The sequence below is a fragment of the Colias croceus genome, chromosome 30, assembly GCF_905220415.1.
Source record: "Colias croceus chromosome 30, ilColCroc2.1".
In the NCBI taxonomy this organism is placed as follows: Eukaryota; Metazoa; Arthropoda; class Insecta; order Lepidoptera; family Pieridae; genus Colias; species Colias croceus.
Window position 1 is genome coordinate 4,189,568 of NC_059566.1, and position 21,078 is coordinate 4,210,645.

The 21,078-nt window shown below is 36.7% G+C and overlaps 1 protein-coding gene across 1 annotated transcript in view; it reads left to right on the forward strand.

The window, feature by feature from the left end:
- Positions 1-21,078, forward strand: part of LOC123704558 — a 47,847-nt gene that overhangs the window by 9,425 nt on the left and 17,344 nt on the right. Inside the window, exons 9-28 of the mRNA XM_045652936.1 lie at positions 299-435; positions 1,975-2,085; positions 2,434-2,548; positions 4,108-4,174; positions 5,322-5,472; positions 6,256-6,340; positions 6,922-6,991; positions 7,289-7,356; positions 8,305-8,393; positions 8,962-9,229; positions 9,819-9,939; positions 11,254-11,379; positions 12,878-12,972; positions 13,708-16,133; positions 17,100-17,369; positions 18,414-18,514; positions 19,099-19,194; positions 19,509-19,574; positions 19,985-20,116; positions 20,707-20,799. Coding sequence (XP_045508892.1) covers positions 299-435; positions 1,975-2,085; positions 2,434-2,548; positions 4,108-4,174; positions 5,322-5,472; positions 6,256-6,340; positions 6,922-6,991; positions 7,289-7,356; positions 8,305-8,393; positions 8,962-9,229; positions 9,819-9,939; positions 11,254-11,379; positions 12,878-12,972; positions 13,708-16,133; positions 17,100-17,369; positions 18,414-18,514; positions 19,099-19,194; positions 19,509-19,574; positions 19,985-20,116; positions 20,707-20,799 — 4,687 coding nt within the window. The remainder of the gene's footprint in view (positions 1-298; positions 436-1,974; positions 2,086-2,433; positions 2,549-4,107; positions 4,175-5,321; positions 5,473-6,255; positions 6,341-6,921; positions 6,992-7,288; positions 7,357-8,304; positions 8,394-8,961; positions 9,230-9,818; positions 9,940-11,253; positions 11,380-12,877; positions 12,973-13,707; positions 16,134-17,099; positions 17,370-18,413; positions 18,515-19,098; positions 19,195-19,508; positions 19,575-19,984; positions 20,117-20,706; positions 20,800-21,078) is intronic.

Here is a 21,078-nt window from a genome sequence, read left to right on the forward strand (position 1 = left end):
TGAGTAACAGACAGCACAGAGTTACATTCGCATTTATAATATTAGTATGGATTTTTGGACATCGTTCTTGTATTTTTGATTTTTTTTTTGACATTTTTTGATATTTTTGACAGTTTAAAAATGGTTTTTTGATTTCGGATATTTTTTTTGTAATTATTAGACATTAAATTTTGACATTTTTGCATTGTCATTTATTGGAAATTTTTAATTACTATTTTTCGACATTTTTTGGCATTTTTTTTTTTTTTGAAATTTTTTTTAATTTTTTGACATTATTGTTTTTTTTTTTTTCGTCCAGGACCGTCGACATGGTCAAGTCCGCGTGGTCGTACCGCGCCCGCTTCGGCTGCCACTGCCGGCTGTGTCTGAGCGCCGCGCGCAACGTGGCCGCGTTACGGCGGGCCCTCGCAGACATTGTGCGGGCGCTTGCACACGGTCAGTGGGGCTCGGAAAACTCAAACTCAAACTCAAACTCAAACATTTAATTATTCAACTAGATTTCCGCCTCGCTCGCGTTTGCAAAGGAAAACCCGCATAGTTCCCGTTCCCGTGGGATTTCCGGGTTAAAAACTATCCTATGTGTTAATCCAAGTTACCCTCTATATGCGTGCTAAATTTCATTGTAATCGGTTCAGTAGTTTTTACGTGAAAGAGTAACAAACATCCATACATCCATACATCCATACATCCATACTTACAAACTTTCGCCTTTATAATATATATTAGATATTAGATTAGACTTCTTCTAGATGCACTTTTGAAACGTCATTACATATTTTTAACATTTACCACCGATTCGGAAAGCAGTATCTACAGAGAAGAACCGGCGAGAAACTCCATAGTTGGTCTTTTTAATCATGTCAGTTTTACAATTTAATTTTACAAAATACATAATATGTAACATTATTATCATAAAAAAGGGCTAGAAAGGGCTAAAATTTAATTAAAGCGAAAAAATCACGAATAATTTAGAATAGAATTGAATAAGAATTTATTCGCAGTAAAAATCAAACACATAAACGAAAAATACACAAGAAAAATAACAGTTTACTACGAAAAGGCTATGGACTCAGCATATGTTAACAATGACTAAAAAGTAAGTGCTTTCACCGCGATTTAGTTGCGAGTACCGCCAGAATGCATAAAAGTAGTTTTTTTTTGTTTAATTATACTTTAGTTTTTAGTGTAATTACTACGAATCCGAGTATTTCGATTGGTTGACTAAACTTTATTGGCCAATCGGAACGCTCAGTGAGTAAAAAAACCCTCTTTTAGCATGTTAGAATGGTAAAAAATTACAAAATCATCTCAATTTTTAATGAATTTTGAGCCATTCCAAATATGACTAAATTACTCTTTTGGGGTTAAAAAATTTAAAAACGGGTTGAACTTCCGCAAATGGGCTAGATTTAGCCCGAAGAGGGCTAAGATGACAACACTGGGCAGAGCTTCCCCGCCGACTGTGCCTCGCGTGGTGTGCAGCAGGGGCAGATGTTGGAGAGCGAATGGATTAAGCAAACAGCCTCGCCAAGCAATTGCAAGGACTTGGCAAGCCTCAGTCATGGATAATGCTACGCAGAACAAGAACTTTCCGCTGCCGTATTTCTGAGAGACAAGGAAACCAGACAATACATATACTTCTGAAAGCTCGTAATACTACCAGTATTACAAATGTTTACCGTCGACCCTAATTACACTAGAACTATAATAAAAAAAAATGTGTGCGTGTACTAGTGTACACACGTAAGAAGTGAAACTTCTTTATGACCTTATTTAAAAAAAATATTTACTATATGCAACTTTACAGAAATACGTCGAATCACGCGTGGTAGGGACCGAAGGGATAAGAAAAAGATGGCGCGTAACGGAAAAATGTCACGCGTAACGAAAAAATGTTACACTAAATTTTTTTCCAACCCCGATAAAGAAGTTTCACTTCAAAAACAATAAATCTACATTTTTTTCAAATTACAGTGAGCAGCACAGCGGCCGTGGCCAGTGCACTTGTCAAGATGCTGCGGTTGAACGCGGGCGAGCTGTCGCCGGCCGCGTGGCACTTGCACAGGATCAAAGTGCCGGACGAAGGTGCGTTAAGTGCCAAGTGTCAAGTGTTAGTGTAAAGTGTAGGGGAAAGTGTAAAGTGGGGAGGGGAGTGTAAATTGTAAAGGAAAAGTGTTTTATCTTAATAATAATAGGTTCGGTTTAGTGTTGTGTGATGTCGAAAATGAAAATGAAAGCGAAAGAAAATTTCTAATTGAGTTGAGCAATAAATTTTTTAGATTAATTAATTACCAAAAAAAATTGTGTTTCTTGTCTCATTATTTTGGTAGCCTAGTAGATTGCGTTATAGCTGTCTTCAAATAATAGTGATTAGTTTTTTTTTTTTTTTTGTAGCGCATTTATTTTATATATTTCTATTTATACGATTTTCAGGCGCGGAGATAATACACCAGCACTTGGCGAAGCTAGCGAGTCAGAACGAGACAGCTGATCAGTTTGTGAACAAAGTCTGTCTCTGTCGCACGTACGATCGGCCTTTTGAAAAGCAGTGAGTGTTGATAATTATTTTTTGGTATTTTTCAATTGCTCGTATGATATGTGTTTGTATTATATGTTTGGTGTTCTGTGAATTAACGTTTTATCTATCTACGTATTTATATTTATTAGCAGTGTTCGGTGCAATGATATACCCAGTGGTGGGCTGCGTGTTTGAGGGATTTGTTGTAAAATCAAACTAAAATTTACACTAATTAATTTATTTCTAAAGTCACTGCTATTATAACTCTGTTACTGGCTGATGTTTAACTGTTAATGCTATCGTTAATTGTTATATTATATTATGTTAATTATTCTGTTAAATAAATGTTATGTTATATGTTTAATGTTAAAATGTTACGCGTCGCGACGGTAATATGTTATTTTGTGGACTGACTGAATTTAGGTTAAACGCCGCCTGCGATACCTAGTATAGGCATGACGAAAGATTTTGAAATCCTCTTCCGTAATGTGTGTATACGTTTACTATACAAGAAAAACCTTATATTTCGGTAATATATTTAAATTTAACGAAGATAAAAGCCATTTTTCAAAAAATATTTATCAACTGTGCCAAAACAGCTCAGAGGTGTCATGGCGTAAGCGTGACGTCACTCTTTAGTAAATACGTAATTATTTGTATGCATTGCGAAGAAAATTTAAAAAAATATTGATTTAATGTGTTATAGAAACGAATTTCAAAGTTTATAAGTGGTGTGCAGTATTGCAGTGTGAATCCACATTAAAATAATGCTCAAAAATGTGTTAGTAATTATATTAAGCGAGAAAATAATAAGAAATGATTGTATAAAGTTGGCGCGGAGAACTCCGAAACCACGTATTCGTGAATTCGCAATTATATTTCTGTTCTGAGTCGATAAAGCATACGTGAAACAACAGAAAATAAATAAAAATGCGTATTCTCAACTTAATCATAACAACAAAATACATCTGACGTGAGTTGTTTACTTAAGCGTGACGTAACGCGTGTTTTAGTCAAAATGGCCAACTGCGGAATTTCAATGTTTTATTTTATTGATAATCTCATTAATCTTAGTGTTTTTAAGATTTTTAAGTCACTATATTGAATTTATTTATTATACATTTTCCCTTAAAAACACTAATACGATCATTTATGGATAGTGTCGTCATGCCTATTGCTGACTAGGGTGTTCGGTGGTCATTGCACTGAACAAGCAGGTTAAGTAAAATTTGAAATTAGGCATAACGTTTCTTAGTTATTTTAAATGACTATGAAAATATATGCATCCTTCCTTATAAAATTTATTCTAATGATCGAAACAACAAAAGAAAGAGGTGTAATTTTAACAGATTTTTAATCAGAACGATTCCCGGGTGGGCCAAGGGTATTTTCGGAAATATTTAATTGCAGTTTTATTTCTTTTCAAAAGTAATGTTTAGTTTGTATAGTATTTTTCCATTAACAGTATTTATAAGTTTTTGACTGTTCATATATTATTACTCAGTATCAATACTTTAAATGTACGATTGGCCCGACTATTTTTGGTCCTTCCAGCCGGATTGTTTAAAAATGATAATATAACATTACAGGTATGCCGTTGAGAGGTTTTTCAAAATATTGGAAAATTTCAAAGCCGCGTCTACTATCACTTTCAAGGTGAGTGATATCATATTTTAGTGTCGCGAGTCCGTTTTGCACTTAAACTATTGCGTATTTTTGCGTTTGTTGCATCATAACTTTCGACTGGGTAAACTTGTTTTAATGTTTCATTATTTATTCGAAAGCTGGTGCTTTCTGGTCGGTTCCATTTCAATTTTTGTTTAATTCTGACAATTTTAAGACGGTTAAGATTTTTTTTTAACACAGAGTGTCCTACCGTCGGTATACTAATATCAAAGAAGGCCATAGTTTTGTATACGCTGAGTACGTAAAAATACTTATAAAATTCTAGACGCATTTTTTTTCAAATAGATGAATTATTAAAACTATGTGTACACCCATTACGAGCAGCCCGCCAAACTTTGTCACCCGCATGTCAGGTATTGTTTAGATTACGTTTTTCATAGACAAAATGTTCATATTAGCTTAAAGCCACATCTCCGTCCGTCGGAGTGGGGAGCGTGAGGTTTTTTCGTTGCAGAATTTCTCGATTCTCGGTCCCCGCGCTCAAGGCCCGCGATAGAAGCTATGCAATAGCTTAAAAAAAATGTATATGTAATATGTATGTGTGAGCGTGAGTGCGTGTGTGCAATAAATAAATAAAAAATAAAAATCATTTATTGAGTAACCTCGATGATCGCCTCAACTAGGTATAAACCTGTGCTAGAGACGACCGACGCCTTCCACATAAGTCTTAGCCATATAGTATCGTACTATGCAAATTTAAATTGTGTATTGTGTGTGAAAAATAATATTGTAATACCACACCCCGGACACTCCATACAAAATTATTGTTTTGACAGTCACATTGTAGAGACTGCAAATGTGTGTGTTAACGCTTTATGGTTGGCACATTTTTGACTAGCGTAAAAAAAAAAATTCGCGTTTTTCTGATGAAATACATCCGTAAACAGCACAATATCTAACCATTTTCCACGAAAAACGATAATCACAAATCCAAAATAATAAAATTACTTTAAGTCATTTTGATTAATGTTGTCAATCTTCGTTGCGTATCGTCCCTGTAGAAAAATATGGACCATTTTATGTCTGATCGTGCGGGGTGAGGTAAGTGTGTAATTTTGGCGGGAGGCGGAGAGTGTCCGTTCTGTAGCGTTTAGCTACTATTATGTATTCTGTGCAGGTGGAGCTGATCCCGCCCCCCAGCGGCGGTGCGCAGTGGCGCTGGGTGGGCGGCGCGCGCAGACGCCTCGCGCGCTGCCTCGCCGCGCACCACCGCGCCAGCACCGCGCGCCGCCTCGCAGACATGGCCGCGCGCACCGCGCCCGCCGACCGTGAGTCACCGCACACACACACAGATATATACACGCAGAAACACACACACACACACAGACAGATATACACAGACACACATATTATACACACACAGACAGATATACACAGACAGACAGATATACAAAGACACACATATACACAGACAGACAGACACAGAGACATACTATCCTAGTGTGGAGACTAGACACACACACACACACACATACACACACAACAAGAGGATGCTCCCTAAATTTTATGTGAATTTGCATTAATATTCTGAAACAGTCACACATACAATCAAAATGGAACAAAAGTATATGAGTTTTTGGGTCTTTTTCTTTTCATGTACAAGACAGTTACGTAATTGTAATATTTTCATTCGATTCATTTTTTATTAAAAAATTATGATTTTTCGAGCTCGAACACGATCAAAGAGCGCACGCGATATTCTACTTTATTACGGCTGTGTTAGCATCTAGCACCGGAGCGGTCTAACCGGTCTCTCAGTGCCAGAAATTATGTCAGGGAGCCACCTCTTAACGCTATATTTTTTAACCGACTTCATAAAATGGAGGAGGTTATCAATTCGGCCGGTTTGTTTTTTTTATGTATGTACACCGATTCTTTTTTTGTTCGATGCGGGATGGTGTCGAATTGGTCCCATGAAAATTTTATTCGGATAGGCCCAGTAGTTTTTATTTTATGAGCATTTTTTTCTGTATTTGTAAATGTTGCAAGTGCAAGTTTGAAGTCGGTTGTTTTTAACGCAGTTATAATAACTCCATTTGTTCATTTGACAGTGAGCGCCTGGTCGGACTACAAGCACAGATGCGACTGTCTCACTCCGCGGACCGTTTGCGCGCAACAGAGGAAGCAATTGCTTAGGTAATATGAATAACTAGCTGTGCCCCGCGGTTTTATCCGCATTGCTCAGCTGCTGTTGGTCTTAGCGTGATGATATAAAGCCTATAGCCTTCCGAGATAACACCGAAAGACTTTTTCAAATCGGACCAGTTGTCTCTGAGATTAGCATGTTCAAACAAACAAACTCTTCAGCTTTATAATATAGAAGAAGATAAGTATATAATGTATGGGGTGAGCTCAGGAAGTGATGAAATTTTTTTTAGCAAGGCAGATAACATTTTTTTCCGTATCATATGTGTTATTTTTGCTTTGAAAGTTTTTAATGTCTTATTTTTTTTTTACAATTATTTGGATGTTATGTACATCAATTCTAGAAATTATTGATAATTTTGTTTTTTTTTTCTTAACCCATTGAGCCCCAAGCGGCCCGATCCGTCACAATAGATTTTCTATTGTGTCTGTGATTCCGGGGCCTGAGTTATTAACCCCAAATAACTGTATATTATATCGTATATTTTTGTTCATTATCCCGTGTATTTTTTAAGAAAAATATTTTTTTACATATTTATTATGTATGTTTAAAATAATGTTGTTACTTTTAGGATCTCCTTTTTCGGCATGATGCATGCTGTCAACAAATACAATGGGAAGGACGATCTCTCTGATGAAAAGGTTTGTATATTTTCTAGCTTAAAAGTTTAAAACAAAAACGACAATATGTTAATTTTTTTTATAACCTACAATATACAGGGTGTCCCACTATGGATATACTAAGTGCGAAGGTACTTGTAGTTTTGCATACACTGATCACGTAAAAAATACTTAAACAACAAAATTACAATAAAAAATTTTTTGCTAAATTTTTCCTTAAAATTCAAATCGGACCAGTAGTTCCTGAGATTAGCGCGTTCAAACAAACAAACTCTTCAGCTTTATAATATTAGTATAGATTTATTGTTTGTCTTTCAGCCGCTAAACGACGTGAGACCGGAGTGCACGGGCAGAGAGTTGCAGCATGGCGCCGGCACGGGGGCTAAGTGAGTGCAATTAATATATGAAATACATTATTAGTAGATTAAGGGCCGATTTTTCAATGCTTGGATAAAACTTATCCGTCCAATAAAATGTCATGTAAACTGTCAAATACGGGCAATTAGAATACGTTTTTAAAATGGTAGTTTAATACATTATTCGACGAATAAGTTTTATCCAAGCATTGAAAAATCGGCCCTTAAGAGCAAACAAAAGAGCCGTTTTTCCATACAAACGTAGTCCCCTGTTTCCTCCCTGGTCACCTCCTTGTGCCACTAGAGCAATATATTTTGTACTATTAATCTATGGTAACTTTAGCCATGTTCGTACGTTTTCCTTTTGTCATATCTTAATTATTAAAAAAGATATGAATCTTTCAAAACGTCAGAAATAGGACAGATTTTCCGTTATGTTCCGTCTTCCATAAAACTAATTTTGAATTTTAGTTGATCGAGCTGCAGTTGTCCCTGTCGCGCTCTACGGGGGAGGCTTGAGGCAAAGCGCGACAGCAATAGATAATAGGGAAACCTAATTTTGAATTCTCTCACTCGTTTTGTTGGCTCTTAAATAACAAATTTTACAGAAAAGCTAGAAAAATATTTAGTTCAGATACTGCTGATGATAAATTATAATAATAATACGTGAGAAGCGCCAGTAAAATTACGATTTCTTTCAATAATTCGGCTAAATTGTTTTTAGCAAATAGTTATTTGATACACAGCTGTGTTGAACCTGCATTACAGTAATAAAATATGACACTGAAATATACAATATCAGGAATATTTCAACGTAATTCATTTTTTCACACAGAATAAAGTTTGATCCATATAGGTATACGATTTGGAAGTAATGCCTGTACAAACTTTTCACCGGATCATTAGTTTTTTAGAATTTTTTTGTATATCTAAATAATTCAGTGATTCATTTTTAAATATATATGTTTGTTTTTGCAGACCTCCAGATAGCATGGAACATTTGGAGTTGGTCAAGTCGACGATGGACATGGACGGCAGTGACTCTATGAGCAACGAGTTGGATGATTGTAAGTTTATTTTATGTTTTTTATGAAAATCCTACTAATATTGTAAATGAGAAAGTTTGTATGTATGATTGTTACACATTATGAATATAGTTTAATGGCAAAAAATTGTATTGACTATTTGAAGAGCTGGGGAACAAAACCGGATTAGTCCGCAAAAATAAATTTTTCACACTGGCTAAAAAACTAGTATCAATATATTCAGATGATAAACAACATAACATTGTATTATTATATAGGTAAGTGAATTAGATCTATTGTTGCATGACTAATAAGAATTTTATAAATTTTTATAGTCTAGAAGTTATTCAAGAATTTAAAATATACTTATCTGGTTTTGTTTGAAAATAATGGACTAATCCGGTTGTGAATGCAAACGAGTGATTTTTTATTATTATTAATAACTAGCTTTTTGCTCACATAGTTCTCATGGAATTTTCGAATCTTTTTATCCTATGTTTTCATGGTATACGTCTATACATACATTGACGTTATCAAATCTATGATTTTATAACGTCAATGTATGTATAGACGTATACCATGTTATAGCGTATTTTTTCACACATTCCAGTGTCCGACTCGGACACCGCGTCCGATCACACGGACCGCACGGACAGATCGCTGTCCAGCCTGTCCGGATCGACACTGGACTCTGCGTCCGAACTGCTGGTAGCTGCTGCGTGTGCTGTGGAGGGCGGTCCGGCTGGTGAAGGTGCTGGGGAGCTGTGCAGAACTGTCCGGCACCTGATGCGGTCCATTGCGTCCATAGAGCGGCTCATGGACCGCGTGCTGCGGCACTGCGGGGACTGGCCCGCGGGCCGCGAGGGGCCGGGCGCGAGGTGAGCGGGGGGTTTTACAATTTGCCTGCGACATACGGTGGGTATGTCGCAGGCAAATTGTATAATCTCGCCGTTTACAAAAGCTCGGCATTTTGTAATATGTCGAGAATTCGTAATCAGAAATTTTTCCTTTGGATAAGGGGGTGGGTTAGGTTAGGTTCGTGTTTTTAAAACTACACAGAAATAGGAGGCCCCCGAAGTGGAGCTCCGACGGCTCGCGACCGTCTTTTTGTAGAATTTTGGAAAGAGTAAATCCTCAGCATTTTACAAAATGCCGAGCATTTGTAAACGGTGACATTATACAATTTGCCTGCGACATATATATAGCGGGGGAGGGTGGGGGGCGCCAAGTTCTCTGTAATTGGAAAACTACCAAAGTATGTTTCTTATTTTCTTCAAAAAGGTTTTCTACAATTTTTTATTCCAATAATTCGTTTTGAACTTAAAAACTTTATAAATAGTAAGAATGTACATGCAATAACAAAACCATTCAAACGTAATTGGCAAAAATAGCGTCATACTCTCAACAAATAAATGCCCATACACTAAATCACGTTAAAAAATGAACTAACAAATATTTTTCTTACAGAAAACGCGTGGATGTCGGTCTGTCAGAAGTAGACAGGAAGCTGATGGCGATGTATCGCCGCTTACCGGAAGTGCACCGTCGGCAATTGCAAGTCTATAGAAGACAGAAGAAATTGTCTACGGTATGGGAGATATCTAAAGATAGATATAAAAAACTATCTGTATATATTTATCTATCTATAGTCGGATTTTTAATTAGACAAAATAAACTGACAGCAGCTAATGTCACTTTGTAAAATAATGTTGCCATATTTAAAGTAAAAGTGAGGAATTCAGTTCTCATTCAATCAGATGAATGAACAATGAGTGTGAATAGTTCATCATTTCAAACTATAAAATAACATTATTTCTAATTATCTATATAATATATAAAACTCAACGGTGACTGATATAGTGATCTATCAACGCACAGCCCAAACTACTGGACGTATCGGGCTGAAATTTGGCATGCAGGTGCATGTCATAACGTAGGCGCCCCCTAAGAAAGGATTTCTCGAAATTCTTGCGGGAACGGGGAAAAACGGGGATGCACGTACAAAGTCGTGGGCGGAAGCTAGTTAATATATAAAGCTATATAAGATGTAAGTTACTATAGTCGAGCCAATTTAATAGGCAACATTTGACGTCTATCAATTTTATCTTCGAAGAGATGTAACTTGTATAAAAACATCGATTAAAGTGAATTAATCGATACGGATTTGAAACATTTGTCAATCGAATTTATTAATTTATGATGATTTTTATTCACAAGTAATCAATGCATTCGATTCTAGAAGTCAGATTTCGATTTTTAGAGTAACATCTCTGTTATTTAAAAAGAAAAAAGGTTTATTGACACAAAATTGTAGCGACGTCAGTTCTTCAATTCAGAAATTGTTTATTATGTTTAGAATGGTTTATCAGTAAAATGAAATCTTAAAATTACTTGTATTGGTCATTATTATTATAAATATGTAATCGTAATTTAAAAAAGTTAAGCAAATGTGCAGTTCTAACAAAACGAAATATCATGTTATTCTATGTCGTCGTTACTAGGTTACGTTGTTGAATTTTGTTGAACTGTCAAATGTTGCCTATTAAAATGGCTCTACTATAATAGCACGTAATTACAATCAGTTTTTTATTTTTATTGTTACGCCGTTTACGTTATTGTTTTTGTATTTTTTTCGTTAATTGTAATTAATTACGATGTGTTTGTTGTCACTGTTGTGTTTGTTTGATGTTATATTGTATTCACTAGACGATCGAGGCAATTTCATACATTCCTGATTTTCAAACTTTGCGACAACGCTATTTTTATTTCATCAAAAACTTTTTTTTTTAGTAAACGTCAGTTTACTTCGTCTTATTAAAAATCCGAGTATATGTGCCCGATTGACTATCTATCTATCCGTCTGTGTGTCTGTCCCTCACATCTCACATACTATACCCCGCAGGTGTGCACGGCGCTGGTGGGCGGCACGGCGCCGCCGCCCCCAGTGCCGGGCGCTCCGCCCGCGGCGCCGCCCCGCCTGCCCTCCGCGAGCCTCTGCCCCGAGTATCACTTGCAGCGCTTCAGAGAGGTATACACACACACAGACACACACACACAGACACATACAAACAAACACACACACAGACACAAACACAGACACACGCACACAGACACACACACACAAACACACACACACACAAACACACACACACACAAACACACACACAGACACACACACACAAACACACACACAAACACAAACACACACACACACACAAACACACACACAGACACACACACACACACAAACACAGACACACACACACAAACACACACACACACAAACACACACACAGACACACACACACACACACACACACGTGTACAGTAACATCCCAGACCCGTAAGACACGACTTATTTACTAAACCATTTATTTATTTATTTATATATTCTTTATTGCACACAATTTTTAGTTTTACATTACAAAGATATCAGAAGCAATTGGCGGCTTTATTGCTAAACTAGCTTCCGCCCCGCTTGCCCTCCGCGAACCACTGCCCCGAGTATCACTTGCAGCGCTTCCGGGAGGGTATATATATATATATATATATATAGGGTCTAATCGTTTACGACTAATCGTTACGGCGGCAGGTCGGTTGAGTCATCAATGTCATCTAAAAGGTTAAAACAGTCAGGCACAGTCTCCCAAACTGTGCCTAAAATCAACAAATAGGACGATCCGCCCTCACAATGACCCGCCCGTGTTGACGGGCGGCATTACATACACCGACGCATTCGCGTACGGCAGCGAAACAACGAAAAATCTGTCAGTAGTATGGCAGGTTTTCGCATATGATATGTCTCACTCTAGCACATAGATAGATGAGATAGTTGCGTCCTTGTCGGTATTGTTTCGCAAGGAACTGCGAAATGGCCATTACACAGACGCATTGCGAAAAAGTTGCGAATACATTGCTGTTTACTAACGTTCCGCAGATATTTCGCTACGCAGTAGTTTCGCAGAGATTCGCTGCAGCACGCGAATGCGTCGGTGTACTAACGGCGTTAGTGTGCACAGGCGATTATTCCGTAACTATTGCAGATATCAATAAACATTACAACAGCAACAACAAAGCTTACACAGTACAAAAAATTATTTTACACATTACAATTATACGTGATAAAAAACACAAGGACATTGAAAGAAAAATACTTATAACTACACTTCATTTAACATTATGAGAATACAAACAATAATAATGTTATTACGATGACATAATGTTCCTTAACATTTTTTTAACCGACTTCAAAAAAAGGAGGAGGTTATCAATTCGGCCGGTATGTTTTTTTTTATGTATGTACACCGATTACTCCGAGGTTTCTGAACCGATTTACGTGATTCTTTTTTTGTTCGACGCGGGATGGTGTCGAATTGGTCCCATAAAAATTTAATTCGGATAGGTCCAGTAGTTTTTATTTTATGAGCATTTTTGTCTGTATTTGTAAATGTGCAAGTTTGAAGATGGTTGTTTTTAACGCAGTTATCACTTGTTCATTGATATTTTTCATTGACATTTCTTCATAGGTACGTCGCAAAGTAATGCACATGCGAGATCAGCAGCTATACTATCATCGGCTGAGAATGTGGCTCGAAGATCAGTTGCGGCAAGAGAGGGAGAGGTAATGTGTCTGACAAAGTCCTAATTTGTTTAAACACCTATGACGTCACAAGCTGATTCGATCATATTTTCGCGTGTAAAACATTTTCCATAAAACATTTTCCTACTAATACCATTTGATATTTTGGTTTTCGTAGTATGCAAATGCTTTATAAATATAAATATTAAAAGCGTGTGTGCGAAACACACGTGTCAGAAGTGAAACACGTTTGGCAATATTCAAAGATACCAAAATCGTCACTTTATTCGTGAAAAAATTGAAATTGACCTTGAAATTTTCACTTTAATGTATAAACTACTCACTAAATATCTCGCATGCCATTATAAAAATTATTTATAATGGCATGCGAGATAATTTACGTGTAGCATATACATTTTAATACTGTTTGATTTTAAGGATTGTTTAAGATATTGTGACATAGTAATATTTATTGATTTATTGATATTAACTTTGGAATTCATTTTAAAATCCAAATCTTTATCAGTCTTTTAAAATGTATGCATAAATTTAATTTTGAAACGTCTATAACTACGTTTTAGAGCTGATTTTTTCAATCCTTGGCTAAAACTTATTCATCGAATAACGTATTAAACTACGATTTCAAAATGTGTTCTAATTGTCTGTATATGACAGTTTACAGGTGACATTTTAAAATTTTCGTGCAATACTTTTGGACGGATAAATTTTAACCAAGGATTGGAAAATCGGCCCTTAATGCATTAATTTTCCTTCCAGCCTACCAGACAGCGTCACCTTAATAGACGATTTGCCTAAACGCAAGCTGCGTGCGATCAGCTCTAAACTGCCCCGTCTCACCGCGCCCAAAAGAAAATTAAAACCCGTCTCTCAAGTGATCAACAAACCGCATAAAATACTGCAAATGCTAAAGAGCAAAGCTCACGCGATTGACTTAAAGTCTCCATACAAAGAAATAGACGACGAACCAGTAAAGTCGGAAGTCGAGGCGCCTGAAGCTTTTCCTCTAGAGAAAGATCTGAGTGACACGGATACAATAGTCGGGGAGAAAGACGCGGATTTGTGCAAGGAAATGAAGGATTGTCTAGCGAAATTCGCCAATTTCGCGTTACACAGCCTAGATAATAACCTACAGGAAGAGTACAATATGCAAACGGAGAAATATCCCGATTCCGTTAGTCCGCCGTTGCAGGAAATGTCGCCGACGACGTCCGAACCGATGCCCGTGTACCAAAAGCCACAGAGAATGTTGCCAGTTAGCCAGTTTTTAAGAGAGGAAAAGGAACAGAATAACGAAAAGGTCGTCGAAGTTGAAGCCGCTCAGAATAAGGATGTGTTCAAATATGTCACGTTTGGGCTGGAAATCAAAAAGGCGATGGAGGAATGTCAGAATATTATCAACACATACAATAGCGCTGAGAATGATAAGGAAAAAGATGACGCCGACGGTCCGCTGTCGTTAGAACAAATTGTGGAAGTCATGATGAATTTAGAAAAGAACTCCCCGGAGTTTTTGGAGAAAATCGAATCGGATGATTTGCACCTATATGTGACGAACGGGAATAAATTGACGGAAATTGTTGAAAATATGCCCCAAATACTAGCCAATATGCCGGAGATCGCGTCCAAATTGGCGAACGCTAGCTTAGAATTACCAGAATTTGCGTCCATTATGAATAGTCTGCCGGAAGTGAACGCCGACGCTCAGTTGACGCCGGAAACGCTGAAACAGATCCGCGAGTTGAAATTGAACAAACGTGATAGTGTTAAAGTTACTAAGAACACTGCCAAACGTAAAAATAAGCCTAGGGTTAGGAGTGATGTCGATATAGTGATAGAAAATGATTTAGATTGTAAGGACAATGTTGAAGATAAGAAGGAGGACGTCAAAGAATCGGCCGCGTGTAGCAAAGTGTTAGATTACGTAAGCAAGAGCCCGGTACTTGCCAAGTGTTTGGAGGACAAGGATTTGACGATATCGAAAAACGTCAATTCTGAATCTTTCTTAAAAGCGTCGACTCTATTTGAGAAAGCAGTCAAAGACGCTCTCAGTATGGACGAATTGAAAGGTGTTATGCGGTCAAAATTCAACTTTTGGAAAGAATTCGTAGCGACTAAAGTGAAAACGATACCCGTGGAATTCCTACAAAATGAAGTAGAAGGGATGTTAGAGAAATTCTACTCGCACATACAGGATATGACGTGCAAACAGCACGGACCGGAAATAGATAGGCTCATAGAGAAAGCGGAGGAAGCTAGAGAAACTATAGATAGCGATTCCGACGACGAAGAAGGCTGTCCACAATCAAAGGAATCGTTGAAACAAATAACCAAACTACTCAGCACATCCGCGGGCAATACATTCGACTTGTTAATAATGAAATTATCCAATATGTCGCAAGATAAAAAATCCTCAATAAAAAGCCTGAAATTCAAATACTATGATGTGATCAAGCGATGCGCTGATTCTCAGCAATTAGCCACGTGGGTGTTACTAAACCCAGAACTAGCAACGAATGTAATACAAGAACTGACAGGCATGCAAGTTACTAGAGTAGACAATACACCGGACTTCACGACGATACCGAATGAAATAAAAATCGATTATTTCATGAATCGATTACGCGAAATGAATAGAAACTACATGAGGAGTATTCCCAAAACAGCATTATGTGGTGATCAATGGCTTGTCATGCTTTATAAGTTGGAAGAAGTAGAGAAATCGATAAAGGAAACGTTTCAAAAAATCAAACAGGAAACCGTAGTAAAACCGCCGCCAAAACCGCCTCAAAACCAGAATCAAAACCAAGCGAGCGAAGCAGAAATATTAGCAGCCAAAGGCTTGAGCAAGATCATAGGCAAAGCGAACGTTAGACCCGTCAAGAAAGTCAACAAGGAGCCAGTTAAAGAAACCAAACCGGAGCCTAAAGTTGAAAAAGACGAGAAGAAATGTAAAAACGAAGCGTTGCTAGCGAAATGCGAAGCTATATTGACGTCGAAAGGCGAAAAATCGCTTCTGGATAGCTTTTATACGATCAAATCGTATATAACGCAAGGTTTACCGGTTCCAGAGACTTATAAGAAGCATGTGATATCGATATGTTCTAGTATAGACGCAAGGTTGTTGGACGAAGATATAGAAGAAACGCTTAAAGTTGAGGAGGACAAAAATCTGTCCGTTATAGGTAAGTTCTTTAATATTTAGTTTATAGCATTCAAATGCTTGTTATTGTGATATTTTTGAAGAATAGTTAGATAACGAGGTGGGAATCGAACCCGCGTCTTTTGCGAAAAATTTCTCATGTCCCAATATTCTAATAACAGACAGACAAACAAATATAATTGAAACAGAAATATAATTTTATAAAACAAAAATAAAAACTAAAGCAAAATCATATCTAATAATTAGTTAACGTTAACTTTCCTTTATTGTAATAATTATTATCAACGAATTCAAGAAAATCGGAGAAAATTCTTCGTTATTTTTTGTTTTTGGTAACTTCAATTTTCGATTGCGTGCACCGATTTTGATGAATCTTTTGTATATTTGAAAGCTGCCGTGTAGCCCCATTCAAGAAATTTCCTCTAGTTCACAGACTACTTGACTGACACTTTGTAATATTCTGTTGTAATCACTACATAGTATAAAACAAAGTGGCTTTCTCTGTCCCTATGTCCCTTTGTATGCTTAAATCTTTAAAACTACGCAACGGATTTTGATGCGGTTTGTTTTTAATAGATAGAGTGATTCAAGAGGAAGGTTTTAGTATATAATTTATTAGGTTTTAGACAAAGCGGGCGAAGCCGCAGGCGGTAAGCTAGTTGACAATAATTTAAAGTAAAACTGAATAACAATATCTTGACTGATCGGTTGGCTTGGTTGGTAGTGGCCCTGCCTACCAAGTCAGAGGTCGTGGGTTCGATTCCCACCCAGGGCAAATATTTGTGTGATGAACATAGATGTTTGCTCTGTGTCTGTGTGTTAATTATCTATATAAGTATTTATTTAAAATTATATATGTATGTTTATCAGCCATCTGGTTTCCAAAACACAAGCGAAAGCTTAGTATGGGATCGGATCGTGCCGTGTGTGAAAATTGTCCTGAATATTTATTTATTAAAAAAATAAATAAAAAATATCATTATTACAGGCTCCCAAAACCCCGAGCTCCTAGCGAAATATTCCGCGCAAGCGCTCAGAAACGCGAAGCAAACGTTGAACGCGGTTGCGTTTAGAAACATGAAGAATGGCAAAGAGAACACGTGTGATACGCCCAAAAACAATTGTAAATATACGAACGATTGTGCGTGTGAGTCTTGTGCTGAGGGAGAAAGGAGGAAGGAGAGGAAGCCGATGCTTAAGGCGAAGCCGGTGCAAAAGCCGTGCGAGAATGCGGTACATCAGCAGCATGTTTGTAAAGGTAAATATTATTAAAGTATAAAAAAAAAACATTTATTGAAGTGAAACTTCTTTATCGGGGTTGGAAAAAAATTTAGTGTAACATTTTTTCGCTACGCGTGACATTTTTTCGTTACGCGCCATCTTTTTCTTATCCCCACCACGCGTGATTCGATGTATTTCTCTAAACTTGCATATATTATGTAGTAAATTATTTTTCGAAAAATAAGGTCAAGAAGTTTCACTTCTTACGTGTGTACACTAGTACACGCACACATTTTTTTTTATTCAATTAGACTTCTTCTAGAAGCACTTTTGAATAGTCATTACATATTTGTAACATTTACCATCGATTCGGAAAGCAGTATCTACGTAGAAGAACCGGCAAGAAACTCCATAGTTGCTCTTTTAAATCATGTCAGTTTTACAATTTAATTTTTACAAAATATGTAACAGCATAAATTATCATAATGTGCCAAAGAACCGTCCTGTGGTTTTTACGCGACAACCCTCCATGGGTTTTTAACTTCCATATATTTCTTAATACTGTAATAGACTCTCTGAACTCATACATTTTTTATTTGAGTTTTAAATTTAGGACTGCTAAACTCTTTAACATTTTGAGGAAATAAACATTTACTGTCTTACCACAAATAACATTACATAGGATTTATCTTTAAGCGCGGGTTCTCTTTAATCTGGTTTTGTCGTATTTCACATGGGGCCGATTTTTCAATCCGTGGTTAAAATTTATCCGTCCAATAAAGTATTACACGAACATTTTAAAATTTCACCTGTAAACTGTCAAATACGGACAATTAGAATACATTTTTGAAATGGTAGTTTAATACGTTATTCGATGAATAAGTTTTAACCAAGGATTGAATAATCAGCCCATGGACAACTATTAACCCATTGAGCCCCAAGCGGCCCGATCGGTCCACGACACAATAGATTTTCTATTGTGTCTGTGATTCCGGGGGCTGAGTTATAGTGACAGATCCCTGGTTTAAAGTTAGACTGTGTTTAAATTGTTTTGTGGTAAGCATATAATTTTATTTTGTAGTGGGTCACGGTACTCCCCCCGCGGGCACGCCGAGCGCGTGCTCGGGCGAGAATCCCGACCAACCGTGTTCGTGCTGCTATTGTACTGTTTTTGGACATGCGGTGAGTTGTTCTATTTATTATTTTATTTATTCATTTTTTTTTTTGAAACATTTATTTATTATGCTTCATTGTACAAACATGAATGGACAAAGCAGAAAAAAAAGAACAATATCACAAAAAGGCATCATTTGTACAAAAGGCGTCCTTATTGCTGAACCGCAATCTCTACCAGGCAACCTGGTAGGAAAGGAAATGTATGAATGAATTATTATATTGTTCTATTCTTACATTGATTGTAGATATTCATTTATTTGTAAATAGTTATTTTTGCACGAAGGAGGAATGATCCCCACCAATTTTGTGTGAAATAAAAAAATTCAAATCATTTTTACAAAAGTTTGCCAGATCAATGCTATAATAATAATGAGCAAAATTAAACTTACCACTTATTATATACTACATATACCAGAAAATATGCTTATGCCACTACATTGAAATAAAATAAAATTTTGAATAAAAATTGTTGAAGACCCAGGTTAGTCAAAAAATCAACTCGTAAAGGGTTGAAAGTTTTTAACTCGCGCTTTTGAAAGCGAAAGAAGCCGCGGAGCACAGCTAGTTATACATATTTGAATTACTTTCAGCCGCCGCTCACAACGCCCGTGCCGAGAAATTTCAATGAAACGAGAGAGAGATTAAGATCGATACTAAACAAGAAGAAACAGAAATATAAGTCGAATGTAAGTTCTCAAACAAATATATTGATTTTTCTCTATTGTTAATTATCTATACTAACATTATAAAGCTGAAGAGTTTGTTTGTTTGTTTGAACGCTCTACTCTCGGGAACTACTGGTCCGATTTGCAAAATTATTTCGGTGTTAGATAGCCCATTTATCGAGGAACGCTATAGGCTATATTATATCATCACGCTAAGACCAACAGGTGCGTAGCCATGTGGATGAAACCGCGGGACACAGCTAGTTATTGATACAACAATATACCTAAACTACAAATGTATGAAAAAATTAATATGTATGTTTGTTACATTTTAGGGTGACTCCCAATCGCCAACCGCGGAAACTGAGAGACCGAAAATTCAACCAGTTCACAGGCCACCGGTAAGTTTGTTATATCACTACATAGTATAAAACAAAGTCGCTTTCTCTGTCCCTATGTCCCTTTGTATGCTTAAATCTTTAAAACTACGCAACGGATTTTGATGCGGTTTTTAATAGATATAGTAATTCAAGAGGAAGGTTTTAGTATATAATTTAAAAAATAATTTCATCAGTTGCTTAGCCCATCTTGTATTTTATTATCAACTAGCCTACCGCCCGCGGCTTCACCCGCTTTGTCTTAAACGTAATAAATTATCTCTATTAAAACGACCGCATCAAAATCGGTTGCGTATTTTTAAAGATGAAGGCATACATAGGGACAGGGAAAGCGACTTTGTTTTATACTATGTAGTGATTATTCCTAAACTCAAACTTGATAGCTTTTTTATGATGATATTTTTATATTTCAGGCGTTACCAAAAACCCTCCCACCGAACCTCACGCCTCAGGCGCAACAAAAGAAACAAATATTGGACAAGCAGCAGAAACAGTTGGCTGATAAAATGAGCAAAATGACAGTCAGCGATAAGCCGGAGAGTAAGGTAAGAGATAAGAAGAGAATGGAGGAAAAATAGACAAGAAAAAAAAAGAAGATGGGGTAGAAATAGAGATAAACAAGAGATAGATAGAGATGATAAACATTATGTATGCTATAAAGAGATCTGAAAAGAAATTTGCTTTTTCTACGAAATAAATTTCAAAATTACTAAGCTGATTTTGAAAATTCACTTGTTGAAATCTAATTCTAGACCAAAAGAACCAAAGACACAAATACAATTTGAAAATGCATTCACTTTTATAAAACTATTAGATTTCCGCTAGCAGCTTCGCACGCATAGTTCCCGTTTCTGTGGGATTTCCAGGATAAAACCTATCCTATGTGTTAATTCAAGTTACCCTCAATATGTGTGCTAAATTTCATTGTAATAAAAAAAAGAGTAACAAACACACACACATCCTCACAAACTTTTGCATTTATAATATTAGTAGGACTTTTTCCTGAGTGTCCTATTATTTTTTGCCTATATTATCGTTTATTTCTCCTTGGTCACTTTACAAAAATACTGCGTATAAAAAGGTGAAATTCTGTCATTTTACACGTTAAAATATTTATTATTATAACAATTTTCAGCCCGTACAAAATACGCAAACGCAACCGAGTGTGCCCGCCATATCTACAGACGGTAAAGTTAATCCAAACGCTATGGAACAGATTCGATTGCAGGTGAGATGAAAATAAATAATAACCATTTATATTCTTACCACAAAAAACTTTAGACAGGGTTTAACTTTAAGCGCGGGTTCTCTTTTATCTGGTTTTGTCGTATTTCACATAGACAATTATTATAGTGACAGATCCCTGGTTTAAAGTTAGACTGTGCTATATATTGTTTTGTGTGTAACCACAAAACAATTTAAACACAGTCTAAGGGCGGCCGTACACGGACTGCTTCAAGCAGTTGAGACCGACGGCTTGAAGCCGCGACCGTGCTGTCAACTATGG